The 20,762-nt window shown below is 32.3% G+C and overlaps 1 protein-coding gene and 1 pseudogene across 1 annotated transcript; one reads left to right on the forward strand and one right to left on the reverse strand.

Moving 5' to 3' along the window:
* Window positions 1-298: 298 nt before the first annotated feature.
* Window positions 299-5,151, forward strand: LOC115964847 (annotated as a pseudogene).
* A 1,613-nt stretch (window positions 5,152-6,764) lies between these two features.
* On the reverse strand, window positions 6,765-9,150 carry LOC115964848. The gene is made up of 2 exons (XM_031084084.1): window positions 6,947-9,150; window positions 6,765-6,861 (listed from the first exon to the last, which is right to left on the reverse strand). Exons 1-2 carry the CDS (start codon window positions 9,148-9,150, stop codon window positions 6,765-6,767), a joined length of 2,301 nt encoding a protein of 766 aa, XP_030939944.1.
* Window positions 9,151-20,762: the final 11,612 nt, after the last annotated feature.

Consider the following 20,762-nt stretch of genomic DNA (forward strand, 5'->3'; position numbering starts at 1 on the left):
AAGTGGGCAAGGTTTGAATCAAGAGACAAATCTTAAACGTCCTGGTGATACACGTTGGGGATCATATTATGGGACCATTCTCAGTTTGATTTTGATGTTCTCTGCTGTTGTTGATGTACTAGAGATTATTGAAGAAGATGGCCTCTCCGACCAAAAAGTTGAAGCTCGATTTATTATGAGGTCAATTCTTTCTTTTGAATTTGTCTTTGCTTTACACTTGATGAAAAATATTTTAGGGATCACAAATGAGTTGTCAATAGCATTACAAAAAAAAAAAAATCAAGATATAGTAAATGCTATGGATCTTGTAAAAGTGTCTAAGCAACGGTTGCAAGTGATGAGAGATGATGGATGGGCATCTTTATTGGCTGAAGTATCTTTATTTTGTACCTCACATGATATTCCTATCTTGGACATGGAAGCGATATTTGTAGTTAGTGGGAGGCCGCGACGCAACACCCAACAAAATACAAATTTACATCATTATCGTGTTGAGCTATTCTACACAGTCATAGATATGCAACTTCAAGAGCTTAACAACCGTTTTTCTGAGGCGAATACCGATTTGCTACTTTGTATGGCTTGCTTGAATCCAAGTAATTCATTTGTGGCTTTCGATAAGGAAAAGTTGATACGTCTAGCTAAGTTCTATCCCTCTGATTTTCTTGGGACAGATATTTTGGCACTTGACTCTCAACTGCAGAATTATATTTTTGATATACGCAGCAATGACTTCTTTTTAGGGCTTCAAGGAGTTAGTGAACTTGCTGAAAAGTTAGTGAGCACAAGAAAACACGAGACTTATCCATTAGTCTATTTGCTGGTGAAGCTAGCTTTGACCCTTCCAGTTGCTACTGCAACAGTAGAAAGAAGTTTTTCAGCAATGAAATATGTAAAGAATGAACTGCGCAATCGAATGAGAGATCAATGGATGAATGATTGCTTGATTGTATATATTGAAAAAGATGTAGCTTGTAGCATTGATAATGAGACTATTATGCAACAATTTCAAAATATGAAAACTCGTAGAAGGCAATTGTAAATTCTATGTATTTGTGTATTTTTTTGATTGTTGTTGTTGTCAATATATAAAATTTTCTTTTTATTAGATTGTGTAATTTATACTTATTGAGGAACACCCTGAAAAAATTTCCTAGAGTCGCCACTGCTATATTCCATTATAGGTTTTCTGGTTTTATTATTTGAGTTTTAAAGTCTTCCTCCACAAATCCTAAATGTAGGTGCTCCACAAATTTTAAACACATGCAACATAGTAACGTCTTCTCCTATGTCTCCAGCCCGCTTCTTCTTCTTAGAAAGTGTTAAATAGCTTTTTCTTTCTTCTTTTCTTTTTTCGATTAGGTTTCTGTGTGTGGCATATGGGAGATACTTTGTAACCATTCTAATTGCATATTTTATTGTAAAAAATTAGATGGTGATAGGCTTAATTATGTGAATTTGACCTTACAAGAGAGGTTTGTATTTTTCATGGTTTTCTGAAGTTCTATGGATTATATATTATTTATTTTGTTTTAACTATTGTATGGAAAGGAAAGATGTTCCTTATAATACCTAAATGAGGTCTTGAAAAATAGTCTTCAACTCCTTGCTATAAGAAATACAAACAAGAAGATGATGCTATTAAAAATTCAGTTAGCCCTCTCTTTTCAAAATATTTTAATTTTTTCCCTGTTTTTCTATTTTGTAGCTTCTTATAAGGTTTTTAATTGTTTCTAATTTAATTTCTATTCTTATATGTGTTTGATTCATATTATGAAGGTTTAGTGTGAATTATTATGAGGATATTTCATGATTTTTGGTTTAGTGTGAATTATATGTGTTTGAATCATATTGTTGCTTCCTCCTTCCATATAGATGGTAGGTAACTATTCAAAACTAAGTGAAGTATTGAATCCATATATATATATATATATATATATTCACTATATTTATAATTGCATTTTTTCTAGACAATGTCAAACTTATATATATATATATATATATTTATATATATATGATATGGCTATTTGATATTGGATCTTAGGATAGGGGATATGATTGCTCATGATTTTAAAGGTGATATTGAAGATGTAAATCGAGCAGTTGCTACTTATTGCTTAAAATTACATATTTGGGAGAATTATGCTAGAGACATTATGTTAATCATTACTTTTTAAATATAAATAATATTGGTTTAAGTTTTGACTCTTCTGTTTTTTGCATGGAAGGTAAGCCATTATGAACACTTATATATTTAAAAATATCGAACAATTGTGACTTTTCATTTTTTGATAACCACATTTTCAGTTAATGGGCACATTTTCATTCAATAGTTACATTTTTGGCCAATAGACACCTTTTCAGTTAATAGGTACATTTTCATTTAATAGACACATTTTCGACCAATAGACACATTTTCAATTAATAGGCACATTTTCATTTAATAGACACTTTTTTGGGTCAATAGGCATCTTTTGGTATATTCAAATATGAAGGACTATGACCTTTTAATGGATATCTTTTGGTATATTACATTTAAAGGGTTATAACTTTTCAATAGGCACCTTTTGGTATATATATTACAATGCATTTTATATAAATAAGGTTTTACAACCTATTTAAGTGACATCTTTCATCACCAATCCATTCTTATCAATTAAAAAAAAAAACCATTCTAAACAAAAATAATAAACATCAAAATTTAGAAACCCAATCAATGATCGACGGATGTGCAGCATCACAGATTCACAGTGTAAGTATTATATAAAGGTCATTATTCATGCATAAGGAACATCAATTTTAGGGTCTTGGAGATCAAATTGGATTCATAGATTGTTTTTATGAATTTTAATTTGCTTATGTAAAATAACATGTCTTTGATGACTTTATTAAACCCATGGGATGCTCCTTATAGAAGTTGTCCGGGTACTCAAATCTGAAAGATATTTGTATTAACTTTCATGAAAGTTAAGTGAGTACGAAGAAGAGAAGCATGTTAACACCAATGGGGGAATTGACCAGGAAATCTTGGTGCCATGGGAATTATTAGAAATTTTTCAATTTAAAAATTGTATTAGATTGTGATTTTAATAAACAATATATGTTTATTTCTTTATTTCTACCATACAATCAAAACAATTATAAAAATTATATTTAAAAATAAAAGCAATAAAAAGACAAAACATTATAAGAAAAAACACACAATATGAAGAAAAGTAATTAATCTTACATTAGTCATTATGTAAGACTCTTATTCCTTCCCACAAAAAACTAATAAATAAAACAATATTGCTCTCTTTTACCTAATTAATAAAACTTTGTGTTATTTCTTTCAATATCATTTTTTTTTTAATTTCATGAATTTTTGCTTACTACTCCAACTAAAAAAAAAAAAAATGACCTTTTTTTTTTCAAACTCATTCTGTAGGTAAACGACTAGTTTTATTAAAGACCGACTATTTTATTAGGGCAAAGAAAACAAGTACAATCATCATGTCAAGAAAACATATAAAGTTTTACTAGTAATTATCCCCTATACCAAATCAAAGAAAAAAAAAAAAAAAAGGCTATATCTAGCTGTGGAATATTGTTCATTATAAACGTTCCCAAAAGACTTACGCTGTTGATCAATTCCTCTTATGCCATTAGTCTTGCGCTTGTATTTACATGGAAAAATTGGACACGTTAGTTTGGCTGAAAAGTATAGAGAAACAAATGGTTGAATATTTCAAAAAAATCATGGACTTCCTTTTCTTCGAAGTCTTTACTCAGCCCACTAGTTCACCTCCCTCTCTAAAAGCTTAAATAATAAGTTTCTTAACCCAAGTCTTGCCTCAAACACATGGCAATGGTTTCTTCAAGTCTTCCTCTTCTTTTCCATTTGCATACTGATTTCTCAAGCCATTGCTCAGCCAGACTTCCGATACTCTGACTGCTTAGACAAGGGTAACTACGCAAGCAACAGTACCTACTATACAAACCTCAATCAAGTCCTCTCCTCCCTCTCCTCCAACACAGAAATTGACTATGGGTTCTACAATTTTTCTTATGGCAAAAGCCCTGACAAAGTATATTCACTTGGACTTTGTAGAGGAGACGTCAAGCCAGATATTTGCCGTAGTTGCGTCAATAACGCTACAAATCTTCTCCCTCTGGTATGACGAGTGCATGTTACGCTACTCATTCCGCGACATATTTAACATCGAGGAAACTAGTCCTTCTATCTATTTGTGGAACCCAAATAATGTATCAGCCAATTATGATCAGTTCAGTCAGGACCTGATAACCTTGTTGGATAGCAAAAGAGTTCAAGCTGCTGCAGGTGGTTCTCTTCGTAAGTTTGCAGCGGGAAATGCAACAGCACCAAACAATCAAACACTATATTCAGTTGTGCAGTGCACACCTGATTTGTCCGATCAAGATTGCAGTGATTGCTTGACTGGGGCTATGGGAGAAATACCAAATTGTTGTGATGGGAAGCAAGGTGGGAGAGTTATCAAACCCAGCTGTAATTTAAGGTTTGAGGTCGGTCTCTTCTATGACGCCACAGCTGATAATGCATCATCACCATCACTGTCTCCACCACCGCCTCCAGTACCATCAGTATCTCCTCCAGCATCAAACAACACCCCTGCTGCAAAAGGTACCAATTCCATTAAGCTTAAAATATAATCCATTTGGATGCAACCTTTTGGTGAATACTTATTTGCTTTGCTGAATGTTGATTAAAGAAATAAAAAAGACTTTAAAAAGTTGTATAAAAGCAAATAAGTTCCGTTAGAATTATAGTTAAATGATTAAACTTATAATTTCCTAATAATTTTTAAGTTTTTGGGGCAATTGGTCATCTAATCAGGTCAAAAGCTGACAACTTTTTATAAAGGAGTCCTTATTACTTTCCCTATAAGTTCTTAAGTTTCAAAACTAATTTTAATATTGTTACTCTATCCATGTATCCATTTGAATCTTTTAACATACATCTGTCAGATTTTATTATGTAAACATATTTTTGGTTTTGTAGGAAAGGAGAGTAACAAATCTCAAACAGTCATCATAGTTGTACTCATTATTTCTTTTGTGGTACTAATTATAATCTCCTTCTGCATCTACTTAAGAGTAAGGAAACCAAAGGAGAAACCACAAAGTAAGTAAAATAATTCGTTTATTTCTTTTTGTTATCCCAAAATTTGAATTATTGCAACGATAATAACAAAAAATGTCAGAAATTATGTGCTTGGTTACGTAGATGTGCTTCCTAAAGTTCTCAGATATGTGTGATATTTGTGGGAGTAAAAAATTCCACCTATATTATGAGCCTATGAGGACAAATTTCCCTGCAAGTATTAACGTAAGACACGACATACTTTGGGGATTATTTATTTATTTATTTATTTTTTCATAAAATGATACTTAGCTACTACAAATTAAAAATAATCAACGTGTTCTGTCAATAAATTGACTTGCACTAAAGCAAACAAAAATTTATTATATACTAATAGACATGAGTTTCCTATCTAGAAGATTTTGATAAATAATTAGTTTTTAGAGGTCATTGCTGTTGCATGCACGTATTTTAAATTGTGTTGTTTTAAATAATGCACTAACCTCTTGTTCAGGCGAATCTGTGGATGAGTTTAGAAGTGGGGAATCTTTTCAGTTAGGCTTTGGCACTATTAAAGTTGCAACAGATGACTTTTCTGATGCAAATAAGCTTGGACAAGGTGGATTTGGTGTTGTTTACAAGGTAAATCTAACATTATCAATAACCTTAAAAAGGATAATTTAATGGGCAGGACCAGCCTCATGATTGAAATAGGATATTGATTCAAACACTTTCCCCCCACCCCCACCCCAAATTGGAAAAGTTTGTAGTCATGATGCACATGTTAAGCCTAAAGGGTTAAATATGTTCTAATCTTACACGGTTTTAGGGTAAACTCTCCAATGGACAAGTTATTGCCACTACAAGAAAATGTATTTTTAGTGACGAAAAAATTCGTCACTAAAAGTCCTGTTTTTCGTCACTAAGAACCTTTAGTGACGAAATTGGACTTTTAGTGACGAAATTCGTTTCGTCGCTGTAGCCCCGTCGCTAAAAGTCCTAGCGACGAAATTTTTCGTCACTAAAAGTCCGATTTGTTTTTAAAAAAAAAAACTTTTAGCGACGAAAACGTTTCGTCACTAAATGTTTTCCTCGCTAAAAACAGTATTTAGTGACGAAATATTTTCATCACTAAAACTATTTCAGTTTATTAAATCATATTTAGTGACGAAATATTTCGTCACTAAAACTATTTTCGGGTACATTTAGTGACGAAAAAATTCGTCGCTAAAACTATTTTTAAGAAAATTCAGACACATATAGTGACGAAAATTTTCGTCACTAAAACCATTTCTTACAAAATTCCGCTGCATTTAGTGACGAAATATTTCGTCACTAAAACAATTTTTTGTTGCCATATTTGTGACGAAAAATAAGATGATTTATTTTCAGCTAAGCATTATACATAATATTCAAAACTTGATTAAACAATATATGCATATGAAATCACATACTTTAAATAAGGCTCTAGTTCAGGACTATTGTACAACAAGTACCAATGAGCAGTATCAAGCAATGCACGAGAGAAGTCGCCATCATTTCGCCTACCACCTGTAGGTCGGGCAGTCTGTGAAAAAACTATCAATCCTTCGCTAGATTCACCAAAATCTTCATTTCTTTCTCTTCGATTATGAATAGTTTCGATCCCATCAATATACAAAGACTAGTTGTTAATACATTCTTTAAGAATGTAAGCCTCTGCAATCGAACCTTCTGGTCGAGCTCGGTTGGAAACGTATCTTTTCAATTTTCCAAGATACCTACGAGGAAAAAATACGCACAGAATGTGATTTTATACCACGTGGGAAATATGCAATTGATGAATGCATCAAAAGATCTAATTACCTTTCAATTGGATACATCCACCGATATTGTACCGGGCCTCCTAGAATTGCTTCTCGAGGCAAGTGAACAGCAAGGTGGACCATAACATCAAAGAATGCTGGAGGCAAGAACCTCTCAAGCTTGCATAGTATAAGAACTATACGTTCTTCTAGTTTCTCTAATTCACTCCGCTTTAGGGTCCTTGAGCATAAGTCTTGGAAGAAATTGCCTAACTCAAACAATACAATACTAATGTCTTTATCTGCAAACCCTCGCAACCCAATTGGAAGAATTCGTTGTAGTAACACATGACAGTCGTGGCTTTTCAAACCAGATAATCTACCATTTTTTGCATTCACTGACCTTGATATGTTGGCTGCATAGCCATCCGGATACTTGACTGATTTCAAAAAGTCATAAAAACCATCTCTTTCATTGGGGCTTAATGAAAAGAAAGCCCGAGGTTTATCATATGATCCATCAGGACGTTGTTTCAAATGCAACGTGTGCCTGAAGTTCATATTTTGTAAGTCTATCCGTGCCTTATCAGTGTCCTTATTTTTCCCCTCAATGCCCAACAAAGTACCATAAGTACTCTCACTAATGTTCTTCTCCACATGCATGACATCAATGTTGTGCTTAAGCTTCTTATTTTTCCAGTACGGAAGCTTGTACAAAATACTTACCTTTGACCAATTTGGCTCCCCAATGAGTTGTCTCTTCTTGTTACTTGGATGCTTTCCTAAAATTATATTTGGCATTCTATCTAGTTGCTCTTGTATCTTTCCCACTTGTAACTCTAAAGATCTCTTCCGTTTCTCCGGTAAACCATTATGCAACCGACTATGTCTCCAACGATGTTCCATAGGTAAATAAGCTCGATGATTAATGAATCCAATTTTACTTTCCAAAGCTTCTGAATATGGTTGATCGTTGCAAGTGTAACAAGAATGATAACCCTTTGTCCTCCACCCGGATACGTTACCAAATCCAGGATAGTCATGTATTGTCCACAACAAAGTTGCACGCATCTGAAAATGCTCTTTACTATAAGCATCATAAGTTTCTACACCTTCTTCCCACAACTCCTTCAACTCATCAACCAATGGTTTCAAATAAATATCAATATCATTCCCCGGTTGATGGGGACCGGGAATAAGCAAGGACAACATAAAATATGGCTCCTTCATAACCAACCAAGGCGGTAAATTATAGGGGATAAGTATGACAGGCCACATACTATAATTATTGTTCATATTCCCAAAATGATTAAATCCATCTGTAGCCAACCCTAACCTTACATTGCGAGGTTTGAGGGCAAAATCAGGATGTTGCAAATCAAATTCCTTCCATTCCTCACTATCAGCCGGATGCCTCATTATCCCATCGTCCACACGTTTGTCTATATACCATCTCATGTCCTTAGCTCTTTGGCTTGACATGTACAATCTCCTCAATCTCGGTGTCAACGGAAAGTAACGCAATACTTTATGAGGAATCTTCTTACCTTGGGTACGTGTATCTTTGTACCTAGGCATCTCACACACCGGACATTTATCAAGATTTTCATTTTCCTTCCAAAATAATGCACAGTCATTTTTGCATGCATCTATATGCTCGTATGACATGCCCAAGTCACGTAATATCTTCTTTGCTTCATAAGTTGACCTTGGAACCAAGTTACCTTTCGGTAAAACCTTTGTCAGCAATTCTAGCATCATATCAAGTCCCTTATTACTCAAGTTGGTCATTACTTTTACATTCAACATCTCAATAACAAACTTCAAGATACTATAATCAGTGCAACCCGGATACAACTCACGTTTTGCATCTTCCTCAAGTTTGTCAAAATGACGCACCTCCTCATCTTCGGTTGCATTTCTTGGTTCCCCTCTAATTCGGTCATCTACCAAGGCATCGATACCATCCATATGATCACCATCCGACATTTCATTATCATGAATGTTCTCGTTCAATACACGAGGTTCTCCATGATTATACCAATTAATATAAGATTGCATAATTCCACGATGAAGCAAATGGATACGCACAATTTGAGGAGATTGTCGATAGCAATTCACACAGTGAATACATGGACACGGAATATTACCACTCAAGTCCACAACCGCTCTTGCAGAATTAATAAATGCATTCACCCCTTCAATATATGGATGACTTAATCTGCCATCGGGTGTCTTACCCATTGTCATCCAACTTTTATCCATGTTTGACTACAATTATAAAATGAATCCTACTTTAGTAAGATAAGGACAACTCATGCATAATGTATTCTAACATCTAAGTCTATAAGCCACTGAGATAAAGTTCTATCACATTCATGAATGCACAAGTCTATATTAATACTTAAACAAATATACGTTGCACACACAAATATACACTTCCAATATGAATTTAAACCACCTTATAGCACCATGCAAGCCACCCGCTTGCTCCAATACAACAACCCACCACAAAACCAATCACAAACATCACAAGTATAGAGTGCTTACAAGTATTGAAATTGAATAAAGTAATATTCATCATATCTAATTAACAAGTTCCATTCACATTTTCAAGAAACTAAAAACACTCCCAATATGAATTTAAACAACCTTATAGCACCATGCAAGCCACCCGCTTGCTCCAATACAACAACCCACCACAAAACCAATCACAAGTATAGAGTGCTTACAAGTATTGAAATCGAATAAAGTAATATTCATCATATCTAATTAACAAGTTCCATTCACATTTTCAAGAAACTAAAAACACTCTCAATATGAGTTTAAACAACCTTATAGCACCATGCAAGCCACCCGCTTGCTCCAATACAACAACCCACCACAAAACCAATCACAAACATCACAAGTGTAGAGTGCTTACAAGTATTGAAATCGAATAAAGTAATATTCATCATATCTAATTAACAAGTTCCATTCACATTTTCAAGAAACTAAAAACACTCTCAATACAAGTTTAAACAACCTTATAGCACCATGCAAGCCACCCGCTTGCTCCAATACAACAATCCACCACAAAACCAATCACAAACATCACAAGTGTAGAGTGCTTACAAGTATTGAAATCAAATAAAGTAATATTCATCACATCTAATTAACAAGTTCCATTCACATTTTCAAGAAACTAAAAACACTCCTAATATGAATTTAAACAACCTTATAGCACCATGCAAGCCACCCGCTTGCTCCAATACAACAACCCACCACAAAACCAATCACAAACATCACAAGTATAGAGTGCTTACAAGTATTGAAATCGAATAAAGTAATATTCATCATATCTAATTAACAAGTTCCATTCACATTTTCAAGAAACTAAAAACACTCCCAATATGAATTTAAACAACCTTATAGCACCATGCAAGCCACCCGCTTGCTCCAATACAACAACCCACCACAAAACCAATCACAAACATCACAAGTATAGAGTGCTTACAAGTATTGAAATCGAATAAAGTAATATTCATCATATCTAATTAACAAGTTCCATTCACATTTTCAAGAAACTAAAAACACTCCCAATATGTATTTAAACCACCTTATAACACCATGCAAGCCACCCGCTTGCTCCAACACAACATACCATCACAAATCCAATTTCCAACATCACAAGTATAAAGTTTTATAAGGTTTTCAACTAAAATTTACTTACTTTGCTCAAGCTAAGCTTACAACTTTCAGAAAAAATCCAAAGTTATTGCAAACAATGTGAATTTAGCTTGCAAAAGAAAAGTTTAATGAACTTTCTTGTTAGTTTAATGAAACCTAAATAAATAAATTACCACCAAAAAGACAATACAAGCAAATTTAATCAAAATCAACACAGTAGCATCATATAGTGACACAGGTTTGTTTGTTTGTTTTAGCTTAAAACACCAATTTAATTTGTGTGTAAATACATGTAGGTTGTTGTAATATGTAAGTGATCCTACTTCAGCGACAGAAGAAAGAAAGAAGAAACTGAGATTTAATTAATGGCTAGCTCAAGCCACGATTGAGAAACAGGAGGACTCCTAGATCATTAAACAGAGTAATTTATTGGATAAAAATAGCTCGCTCGATCAGCACAACACTCAAGACTCAAGAGGATTTTATGATCAGTCTCTACTCTCTAACAGCTGGTAATAGCCAAAGGTAACTATTTATATTTATTATTTAAAATTAGTCATCCATATTCAGTTATTTACAGATTTTATTTTATTTAAAAAGCTTGTAAATTATTTTAGCACACTATTAAAGAGAAAGTCTCAGGCTTCTCTAGGATTAAAATCCAAACTTAGGTGATTTGCCCAGAACCCATTAGCAAAGCTCTAGTAAGTATACTTCGATTTCTTATTTTCTATTGATTCCCAAAAAAAATTCACCGCTAGCTTTTTATATTTTAAAATCTCACCAGCAACTTATACAAGCTTCATCCAAAAGCACTAAAAGTTTCAATATTTCACAGAAATTAAAATTATCATGTTTTAGATTATTAGATAAACAAAGTTTTAAACTTTTCTTGCAAAAATTACAACAAAAACCTGGTCTCTGAAAATTCAACCTGAACTCCAATTTTGTTTCAATAAAATCATTTTTGTTTCCATAGAATCCAAGGGTGTTGTTGGGAAAGAGCATACCTTGAGAGACCTGAGCCTAAGGGAATGAAAGAATAAATAAATAAATAAATAAAAAATAAAAAATCAGAAAAACCTTACCGATCGTCGCGAATGGCAACGGCAACGGCGACGGCGACGACGACGGCTTCAACAGCAACGGCAACGGCGACGGCTTCAACGGCGATGGCTTCAACGTCGTCGTAATAGACCTCGACGGCGACGGCTTCAACGGCGACGGCTTCAACGTCGTCGTAATAGACCTCGACGGCGACGGCTTCAACGTTGTCGTAATAGGCCTCGACGGCGACGGCTTCAACGTCGTCGTAATAGGCCTTGACGGCGACGGCTTCAACGTCGTCGTAATAGGCCTCGACGGCGACGGCTTCAACGTCGTCGGAGATGGCGTCGACGGAGATGGGTTTCTCTCTTTTTTTTTTTTCTAGCGTGGGTTTCTCTCTTTTTTTTTTGAGCGTGAGTTCTCAGTTCTTTGTTTTGCTGAGTGTGAGGTTCTCTTTTTTTTGGGAGTATTTATAGTGGTATTTTAGCGACGAAATTTTTTCGTCGCTAAAGACCACTTTTTGTGACGAAAAATAAATTCGTCACTAGAAGTGGGCAATAGCGACGAAATAATTTCGTCGCTAAAGACCACTTTATAGCGACGAAATTTTTTCGTCGCTGTTTCCTACTTCTAGTGACGAATTTCTTTTTCGTCACTAAAGAAACCATTTTTTTTGTTATGATTTTTAGCGACGAAATTTAAATTTCGTCGCTGTAGCATATTTTTAGTGACGAATTTCTGTTTCGTCACAAAAGGACCCAGAATTTCTTAAACCTTTAGCGACGAATATTATTTTCGTCACTAAAGAAACTATATTTTGTTAACATTTTTAGCGACGAAATTTAACTTTCGTCGCTGTAGTATACTTTTAGTGACGAATTTAGATTTCGTCACTAAAAATATACCACAGCAATTCCTACAGTGACGAAATATTTCGTCACTAAAAATTTCAACTTTTAGTGACGAAATATTTCGTCACTATAGATTAATTACACTCCCGCCAAAATTTCCCTCCACAGGCGCCCATTTTTTAGATCTCAATAGTGACGAAATTTATTTTTCGTCGCTAAATGTTATAATTTTTTTAACTATTAGTGACGAAATGCATATTTCGTCACTAAAGTTGTATTTTTAGCGACGAAAAATATTTCCTCACTAATTTTCATCACTAAAAATACATTTTGTTGTAGTGTGCTGTGAAAAGGCTTTCAAAAAATTCTGGTCAAGGAGATCTTGAATTTAAGAATGAAGTTTCGTTAGTGGCCAAGCTTCAACACCGACATTTAGTTAGACTCCTAGGATTTTGCTTGGAAGGAATTGAAAGGCTTCTAATTTATGAGTTTATGCCCAATGGAAGTCTTGATAACTTCATTTTTGGTATGATTTTACTTCTACCTTTATTTCAAAATTATATTCATTGTAATTTATTTTGATTACATGTCTTTTATGGATAGATTTCCTTCACAATTTAGTCCAATATAATATATTTGATTGACTATGCAGATCCAATATCCCAAAGGATGGTAAGGATAGTACGTTATAATAACAAGATATTGTGGTACTTTTACCACACAAAAAAAAAAAAAAAATGATATTGTGGTTCGTTAATGATAATTAGCAACAATAATAAGAATAATATAGAGGTGTGATAAAATGGTGTCCATGAAGTGATTTGAACTGAATCTAAAAATTTAAAATAATTTATTTAATGTCATTTCAAATATGGCCAAACTCGAAATCACAAAGTTAAAATATGTTTTCAATTTGGTCCCATAGTCCTTGTTTTTGTCACTTTTAGTAATTTTTGTTTTCTTAATAATTTTTTATTTAAAAGTCAAAATAAAGTCTCATCTATTTTGGGACGAGAAACTAAACCCTGTTTCGGGTGTATGTTTCCTCCATCTCACAAGTTGGTGGGACCCTCAGTTGGTAGGTCCCACCAGCTGTGAGATAGGAGAAACATACACCCGAAACAGGATGTAGTTTCTCATTTTGAGACGTGTTAGATAGTAGTTTTCAATTATGTAATTATCCTAATTTGGTTGTTTTTGGTAAAATTTATTATTTTTGACACCTAATTTCCTGATTACCGTAAATTATGGTTTGTTATACGTTTTCCTAGTTGCCCTAGGATTTCTTTTCAGTATTTAAAAAAAATTGTAGCCTCTAAGACAAATTAGATTTATAAAAATTCAAAGTTTCTTCTCAATTTTCTATGATTGATTCCAAATCTTGCGGATTTAAGGAACCCATTGTGAATTCAAGGTTATTTTCCTAAAACAAACATTTTTTGTTTCTTGTAGGTATTCTGCTGCATTAGTTTCCTAAGGGAAATGCATAAATAATATAACCTTTCAAAAATAAAAAAATGTACTAAAACTCTAACTAAATTAATATATTAAAAAAATATATCTATTCAATAATAACAAAATATAAATAAAATAAAATATATTAAATTGTTCTTGTGAGGTATTTTTACCCCGCAAGCTTATTGTCCTCTTTGAGGAGCCAAACCCGCAAGATTTTGTTTCTCGGCCCCGAGTATGGAAGTCCAGGATTTTCACCTCAGGCCAAGGGCTTGCCTTGTAGCCATTTTGGCTTGACACCTTTGTCCCGCATGCAGAGTAGTGGTACACTTATGGTTGCTCCAAGGGCTTATAAGCCATGAGTGAGGCACATCTCCAACTGATGTGAGACAAAGGTGTCAAGCCAAAATGGTTACAAGGCAAGTCCTTGGCCTGAGGTGAAAATCCTTGACTTACATACTCAAGGCTGAGAAACAAAACCTTGCGGGCTTGGCTCCCCAAAGAGGACAATAAGCTTGCGGGGTAAAAATACACCACAGTTCTAATACATTTTTGCTCAATCATTTTGTGATCTATCAAAATGTAACTCGATAGTTTTTTAAAGCTCACAATTATCTATGATTGATTTTGTACAAAGTGTTGTAAAAAATTTCTTTTTAATGTACAAAATAATAGAATCTATAAAAAAAAAAAATCATTTTTATTTTGTCGTGTAGCCTAATTTTGAATTTTGACATTATGCATGACTATAGATGATAGTTTCATAATTGCAATAAAAACTATAAAAGTATATGCAACTACAATCAGAAAGGTTTTTTTTTTTTTTTTTTTTTTTTTTTTTTTTTTTTTTTTTTTTTTTAATGAGAATAAATAATGAGAGTTGTACCCCTTCAATAGTAATTTTAATCCTAGAAATTTTTTATGACTCCATCCTAAATCCATTACTACCATATTATTCAATTAATATCATACAGCTTGAACTCGACTCCAATGTTGTGGTACATTGGTTAATAGATCACAATGTCACTTATCCTCCTAATATGCTACCTTTAATTTGTGATTGTAGGAATCTCATGGACTGGGGCTGGGAGGTTCGGGTGCTTCACGTGTATCGTGAAGCTAATGCTTGTGTGGATGTGTTGGCGAAGCGGGGAACTCACCAACAACACATTTTGTCTGTGTATGGGTCCTGTCCCAGTTTTGTATATGTGCACTACGTTAGGGATTTGGCAGGCCTCGGAGCACCTAGACTTTGTGCCCAACGGTCAAATGTTGTTGATGTATAAACTCTTTAACTTATAAATAAGACCCCGTTTCCATCAAAAAAAAAAAAAAAATATAATATCATTACCATCTTGTCTTAATTATCAATGTACTACTATACTGTATATCATTTCCATGACATTCCCATTATCATTGGATGTGAAATAATCCCAATATTAGTATTACCGCTTCCTTAAGTCCTGCTCCCACTACTCCATTGACACCATTTTGTCACCTCACTATCAATCTTACTATTGTTGTTAGCATTATCTTACCATCGTTTTGTTATAATATCCATCGCATAGTAACCTACTAGCTAGAGTTCTTGTAACAAAGTGTGATTTTTCTTCCGGCCAAATTAGAATCTGAGCATGTGTTCTAATTCTAAATATATATGTTGTTGAATAAACGTATGATCATCGAGGTAAATCATATCCTACCAGGTAGGATATACAATAGGATTCCCTCATTGACCCACGGCCTAGGTGCTAATGTGTCCCACACTACTTGAACCCAAGAGCTATGGCTAGGTGGACAAGGTGCTTGACGACTAGACCCCTACACCGGAAAAAATAATAATATCTTGTTAAGTTGACAAGAGTCTTGTTAGTTGAGTTTGTTGGCATTTCCTGGTGTTTCTAATAGACATATCAAATGTTTAAATCTTCATCTCTCAACTATTGAATTATAAAAAAAAACAATGTATATCAAGATAAGTTGCCTCTCTACTTTTGGAAGGATTTTATATATTGACCTTTTGTATTTTTCTAATTAAACATCTCAAGTTGAGTTGAGTATCAAAATTTTTAAATTTGTTCATTTAATTTTAAAATATGAGTTGAGTTTGAGCTCATCATTAAGTTAGATTACGTGTTTAAGCATATTTCATTTTCTTTTCAATCAAACCTAAGCTTGTACGCAAGTTATTCGATTAACTTTTTTTTCTCATAAATAATAAATACAATGACAAAAATTTTTAACCGCTTCACAAATCTATACTAGTAATTAACAACAAATACATAATTAAAATTTTATTCTTTGAGTTAATTAGATAGATTTTTTTTTTTTAATGAACTTATAAAATTTGGATTCACTAATCTTATGGTCTTAAAAAAAATTATTTATTGTTACTACGAAGTGGATGATTTGATATTTTATGATCTTATCTATAAATTTACACAATCCAACCTCAAGTATATAAACATATAAACGCCCTATATAAATTTAAATTATTTAAAATTTTCTTATACACATTCTTTCAATAACTAAATAATTAATAATTTGATCCTTATGCACAATTTTTTTAATTGGAAAAATAAATTTGAACAATAATTGTGCTAAAATAAATTTTAAAATTATTTTTAAGAAAAAAAATAATGAAAAGTTGAATTTGAATGCCCATTATTGATTTTTAAATGGAAAAATAAAATTGAACAATAATAATTTGTTTTAAGAAAGAAACCTAGAAAAGCTGCAAAACTTCAGATGCTCACCTCTATGTTTTACGAAATCATGATTGAAGTTGAGACATTTTATGAGTTTGATGCTAAACTCAATGGCATAGTGTACTCTACTTTCAACTTAGGTGAGACCATAAATGAACCTAAGATAGTCAGAAAAATTCATTGAGCTCTCTCTAAAAGCATCCGACCTAAGATACGTGACTGACATAACTGCCATGAAAGTAACAGAACTTTACCTAATCTTGTTTGGATTGCTTTTTGATGTTGTGAATTGCGTTATGGAGGTTGTTTTGTTGAGTTTTTTCGGACATTAAGAGCTACTGTCTAAATTTTTGGACACATTTTTTTGTCTTCGCTTTTTATGTTTTAAAAGCAAATGCACATAGCTCTTAGGAACGATTTAAACTATGGATTACACATGAACATTTTTGTTTTTTGTTTCTTTCGAGGGATTTTTTTTTCCAATAATTCTAAACATCGAATTTACGTATGGACCAAGAGTCTGTCCATAGACTGTTTGTTTGTCTTCTTACAATTATATGATGGCGCAAATCATAAAAGTGTGATTGTATGAACATGGTGTTAACAAGAAGAAGTACGAAATTTAGAGTTAGTGTTGAAATTTTGATGCACTTGTTAGGCACGTTTTAAATCAATTTTTTCTATCCCGCACGCAAATTGGGTGCATAGTATAGGGATAGCTACTTTACTTGGACAAATTCTCAGAGTCTAATTCCACAGGAAGGAACAAAAAAAAAAAGAATATTTCTAGTACACATACTTATCTGCACATTGGATTCACGTGAAAGTGATAAGAAATGAACAGCCTGCCATGTAGCATTTGATGTGAAGAAAAAGCAAGACGCGTGGTCTGGTACATATCTTCAGTATGTTTCAAGTGAACAAGCAAGCTGCACAATATAATAAGATTGATTGAAAGGTGACAAAATGAAGTCAACAATTGAGTGGTGATATAGTAGTCCATAAAAAGACTCGCAAGAATATTAGTTGAATGTAGACTATATAGTATTAATGGTTTAAATATGGAGTGCTAAAAAATTTTAAGACTTAAAACTTTCATATGTTTTTGCTATAAAAGGTGTGAAACTCTCATATTATATATGCATATATATATATATATATATATATAATGAGTTGGGTTTAAGTTATAAAAGGTGTAAAACTCTCACTATTTTATTGAATTTTTTTGTTTTAAAAATTCTACCGCGTGTGATCTACTCGTTCCTAACATGTAGGTTAAATTTTAAGTGCTAATCGTATGTTATTGCTATTCAATATATAAACTCACATTTTCAATGTAATTTGAAAATATAAAAACTTGAAATTTAAACCTTTGATGGATAACATTGTTAATGTTTTTTATCTTCAAAAAATTTTGTAGACATGTTAAAGAAAATTTTGTTTCCAATTAGCATTTTCCTGCCATCTTGTTGTTATAATATTTATCACATAATAAGTTATGGTGAAAATAAGAAAAATATATGCGAAATTTTTTATTTGTCAGGCATGTTTCAAGCCATGTATTACCATGGTTTTAAAAACTAGACTGAGGAAAAATTGTTTTTGCCTTCAGTTCCTGGTTCAACCAGGTTTTTTACTAGTTTTGAGGGTTTTTACTGGACCGGACTGGTAACTGGTTCCCAGTTAAATTGGTCAGACCAATCGATCAGATCCGGTTTTCAAAACCATGTGTATTACACTTGTAAACAGTAATTTTCATGTTTGGAAATCAAACAATTGAAAAGTTTCACAAATGTATTTTTTATATAGATGAATATTTTAGTACAATTTTCTACAATTAAATTCTATTACAATAGAATAATTCTTTGATTCGATCTACTTGGAAAAATCTTCAATTCAAGAATTGTCTTCACTTTGATTGGAAATGGCTAAATATATCTATCAATTGAGAATTTCAAATCAATAATAATTTTTTGAAAGTTTAAAGACACAAAATTAAACTCTTGAGACCTTGACATTTATGTTTCACGAATACACATAACATTGAAATTTATATCATATTATATAAATTTAAATTATTTAAAATTTCTTATACATATAATGTTAGTAGTTTTAAGCAGTTAGTTATTTGTTAGTAAAGAAATTTATAAAAGGTCTTGCACTATAAATTAAAAATATCAAGAAAACAAGTCAAGTTTTTGTTGTTCTACAATACCTTTCCCTCTTCTGACACTTTATTCCATATTTCTAACGAGGTTGGTTCCCTTGAATGACCATTGCTTTCATTAAGAACTAAAAATGTTCTCAATTAAATAATCAACTAAAGGATCCTACCAATAGACATTGTATTATGATTGATAGTTTTTTGGACATTGAATAATTTGAATGATTACTTGTCTAGAATTTTTCACTTCAACGTGGCAAATAGTAAAATTGATGCAAAGGGAGCAATGATTGAATGAAAAAAAAAAAAGTGTGTTTCTTGCAAAAGCTGATTGTTTATAACAATATTACAATCGTTCAATTCAGGGGTGGAAATACATTGCCCCCTGGGGGCCATGGCTCTTTCAAAAATCTAAAATATCTTTTCCTAGTATATATATATAAATATATATATATATATGTATATATATATTAGTGAAAATTTTTAAAGGTTTCATTGAAAAATTAGGATTCCCCCCCCCCCCCCACCCAAAAGAAAAAAAAAAAAATCAAGTTCTCAAACAATGCTCTAAAAAAAAAGAAAAAAAGAATAGACTAATAGACCCAATAATTATGGAGATAATGTATAATTTTCTTAATTTCATTTTTTGTAATTTCGTTTGTTTCTCAACAATACTTTTAAGGCTTTGGATCATTCACAATTTTGAAGATTTTGTTGGTTTCATTGGAGGTTTTTTATTCATTTTGATACACAACATAGTAATTTTTATTGCAAATGTAAATTGTAAGAATTCACTATGAAGATGATAATGATTGAATTTTATTTTATGAAATATCATCATCAAGTGAAACTATGGCTCACGAGGCTGCACGGGATTGTGGGGTGTGATTTTTGTTTTGTTTTGTTTTTGTTTGTTTGTTTGTTTGTTTTTTTTTTTTTTTTTTTTTTTTTTTTTTTTTTTTTTGGAGATTATGAAGCAAATAGTTTTTATATTTTGCTTGCCCTTTATATTTTACTTAAAATATTATTTTAAAAATTTGGGTTTTGGGAAATACCATTTTTTTGCTTTGCTTTTAGTTTATTAGTCTTGCTTGTGGTGTGTGTTTGATTAATTTGGATCTAAAATTAGTTCAACAAGATGATTCTTCTTCGAAATTATAATAACAAAACCAATATATACAATTTTAACAATGGGTTCACTTCCAATGTTTTCATTTCGAGGGTGGTGAGGGTGGTGACATTGAATGGGTGGTAGTTGACGGTGGTAAGGGTGGGTTGGTTGTTTTAACTTGGAGAAGAGAGAGACATAGAAAGAGAGAGAAAGAGATGTGGAGAATAAAAATGAATTAAAAATAATAAATAAATAATATTTTAATGAAATAGTAAAAAAGATAAAATCTTTGATGTTGGTGGATTATAAATTATAGTGTTAAAATAGATACTTTAAGATGCTAAATGCTATATTTTTTAATATATTTGATATGAATGCTATTACAAAATGGTGTCCATGAAGTGATTTGAACTTAATATAAAAATTTAAAATAATTTATTCAATGTCATTTCAAATATGGGCTCAAATCTCCAGAATCCAAACCCCACGAACACAACATCAATTCAACTGCTATGTTTTCTTAGTTGCTAGTTGTTATAGTAACTTTGGATAAAAGTAGTGAGTAAATGGTAGTTAAAGAGAAGTAATTAAAAAATTAAGAAAATTTGATATTTTAATAAATGATAGTATAAAATAGATAATTTGATCTAGAAAATTTTGAAAAATGGATATATATATATATATATATATATATAAGTAAGTTGTTATATTAAAATAGGCATAAAGTTTTGCATGGATTTGAATAATCAATTACAAAGAGTCAGTTTCTCAAAAAAATACTAACAGTCTAATTTTTCGGGAAGGAAAATCATGCATGGTCTGTACGTACATCCTGAATACGTACAATCATGCATGATCTGTACGCACATCTT

The sequence above is a fragment of the Quercus lobata genome, chromosome 10, assembly GCF_001633185.2.
Source record: "Quercus lobata isolate SW786 chromosome 10, ValleyOak3.0 Primary Assembly, whole genome shotgun sequence".
Lineage (NCBI taxonomy): Eukaryota > Viridiplantae > Streptophyta > Magnoliopsida > Fagales > Fagaceae > Quercus > Quercus lobata.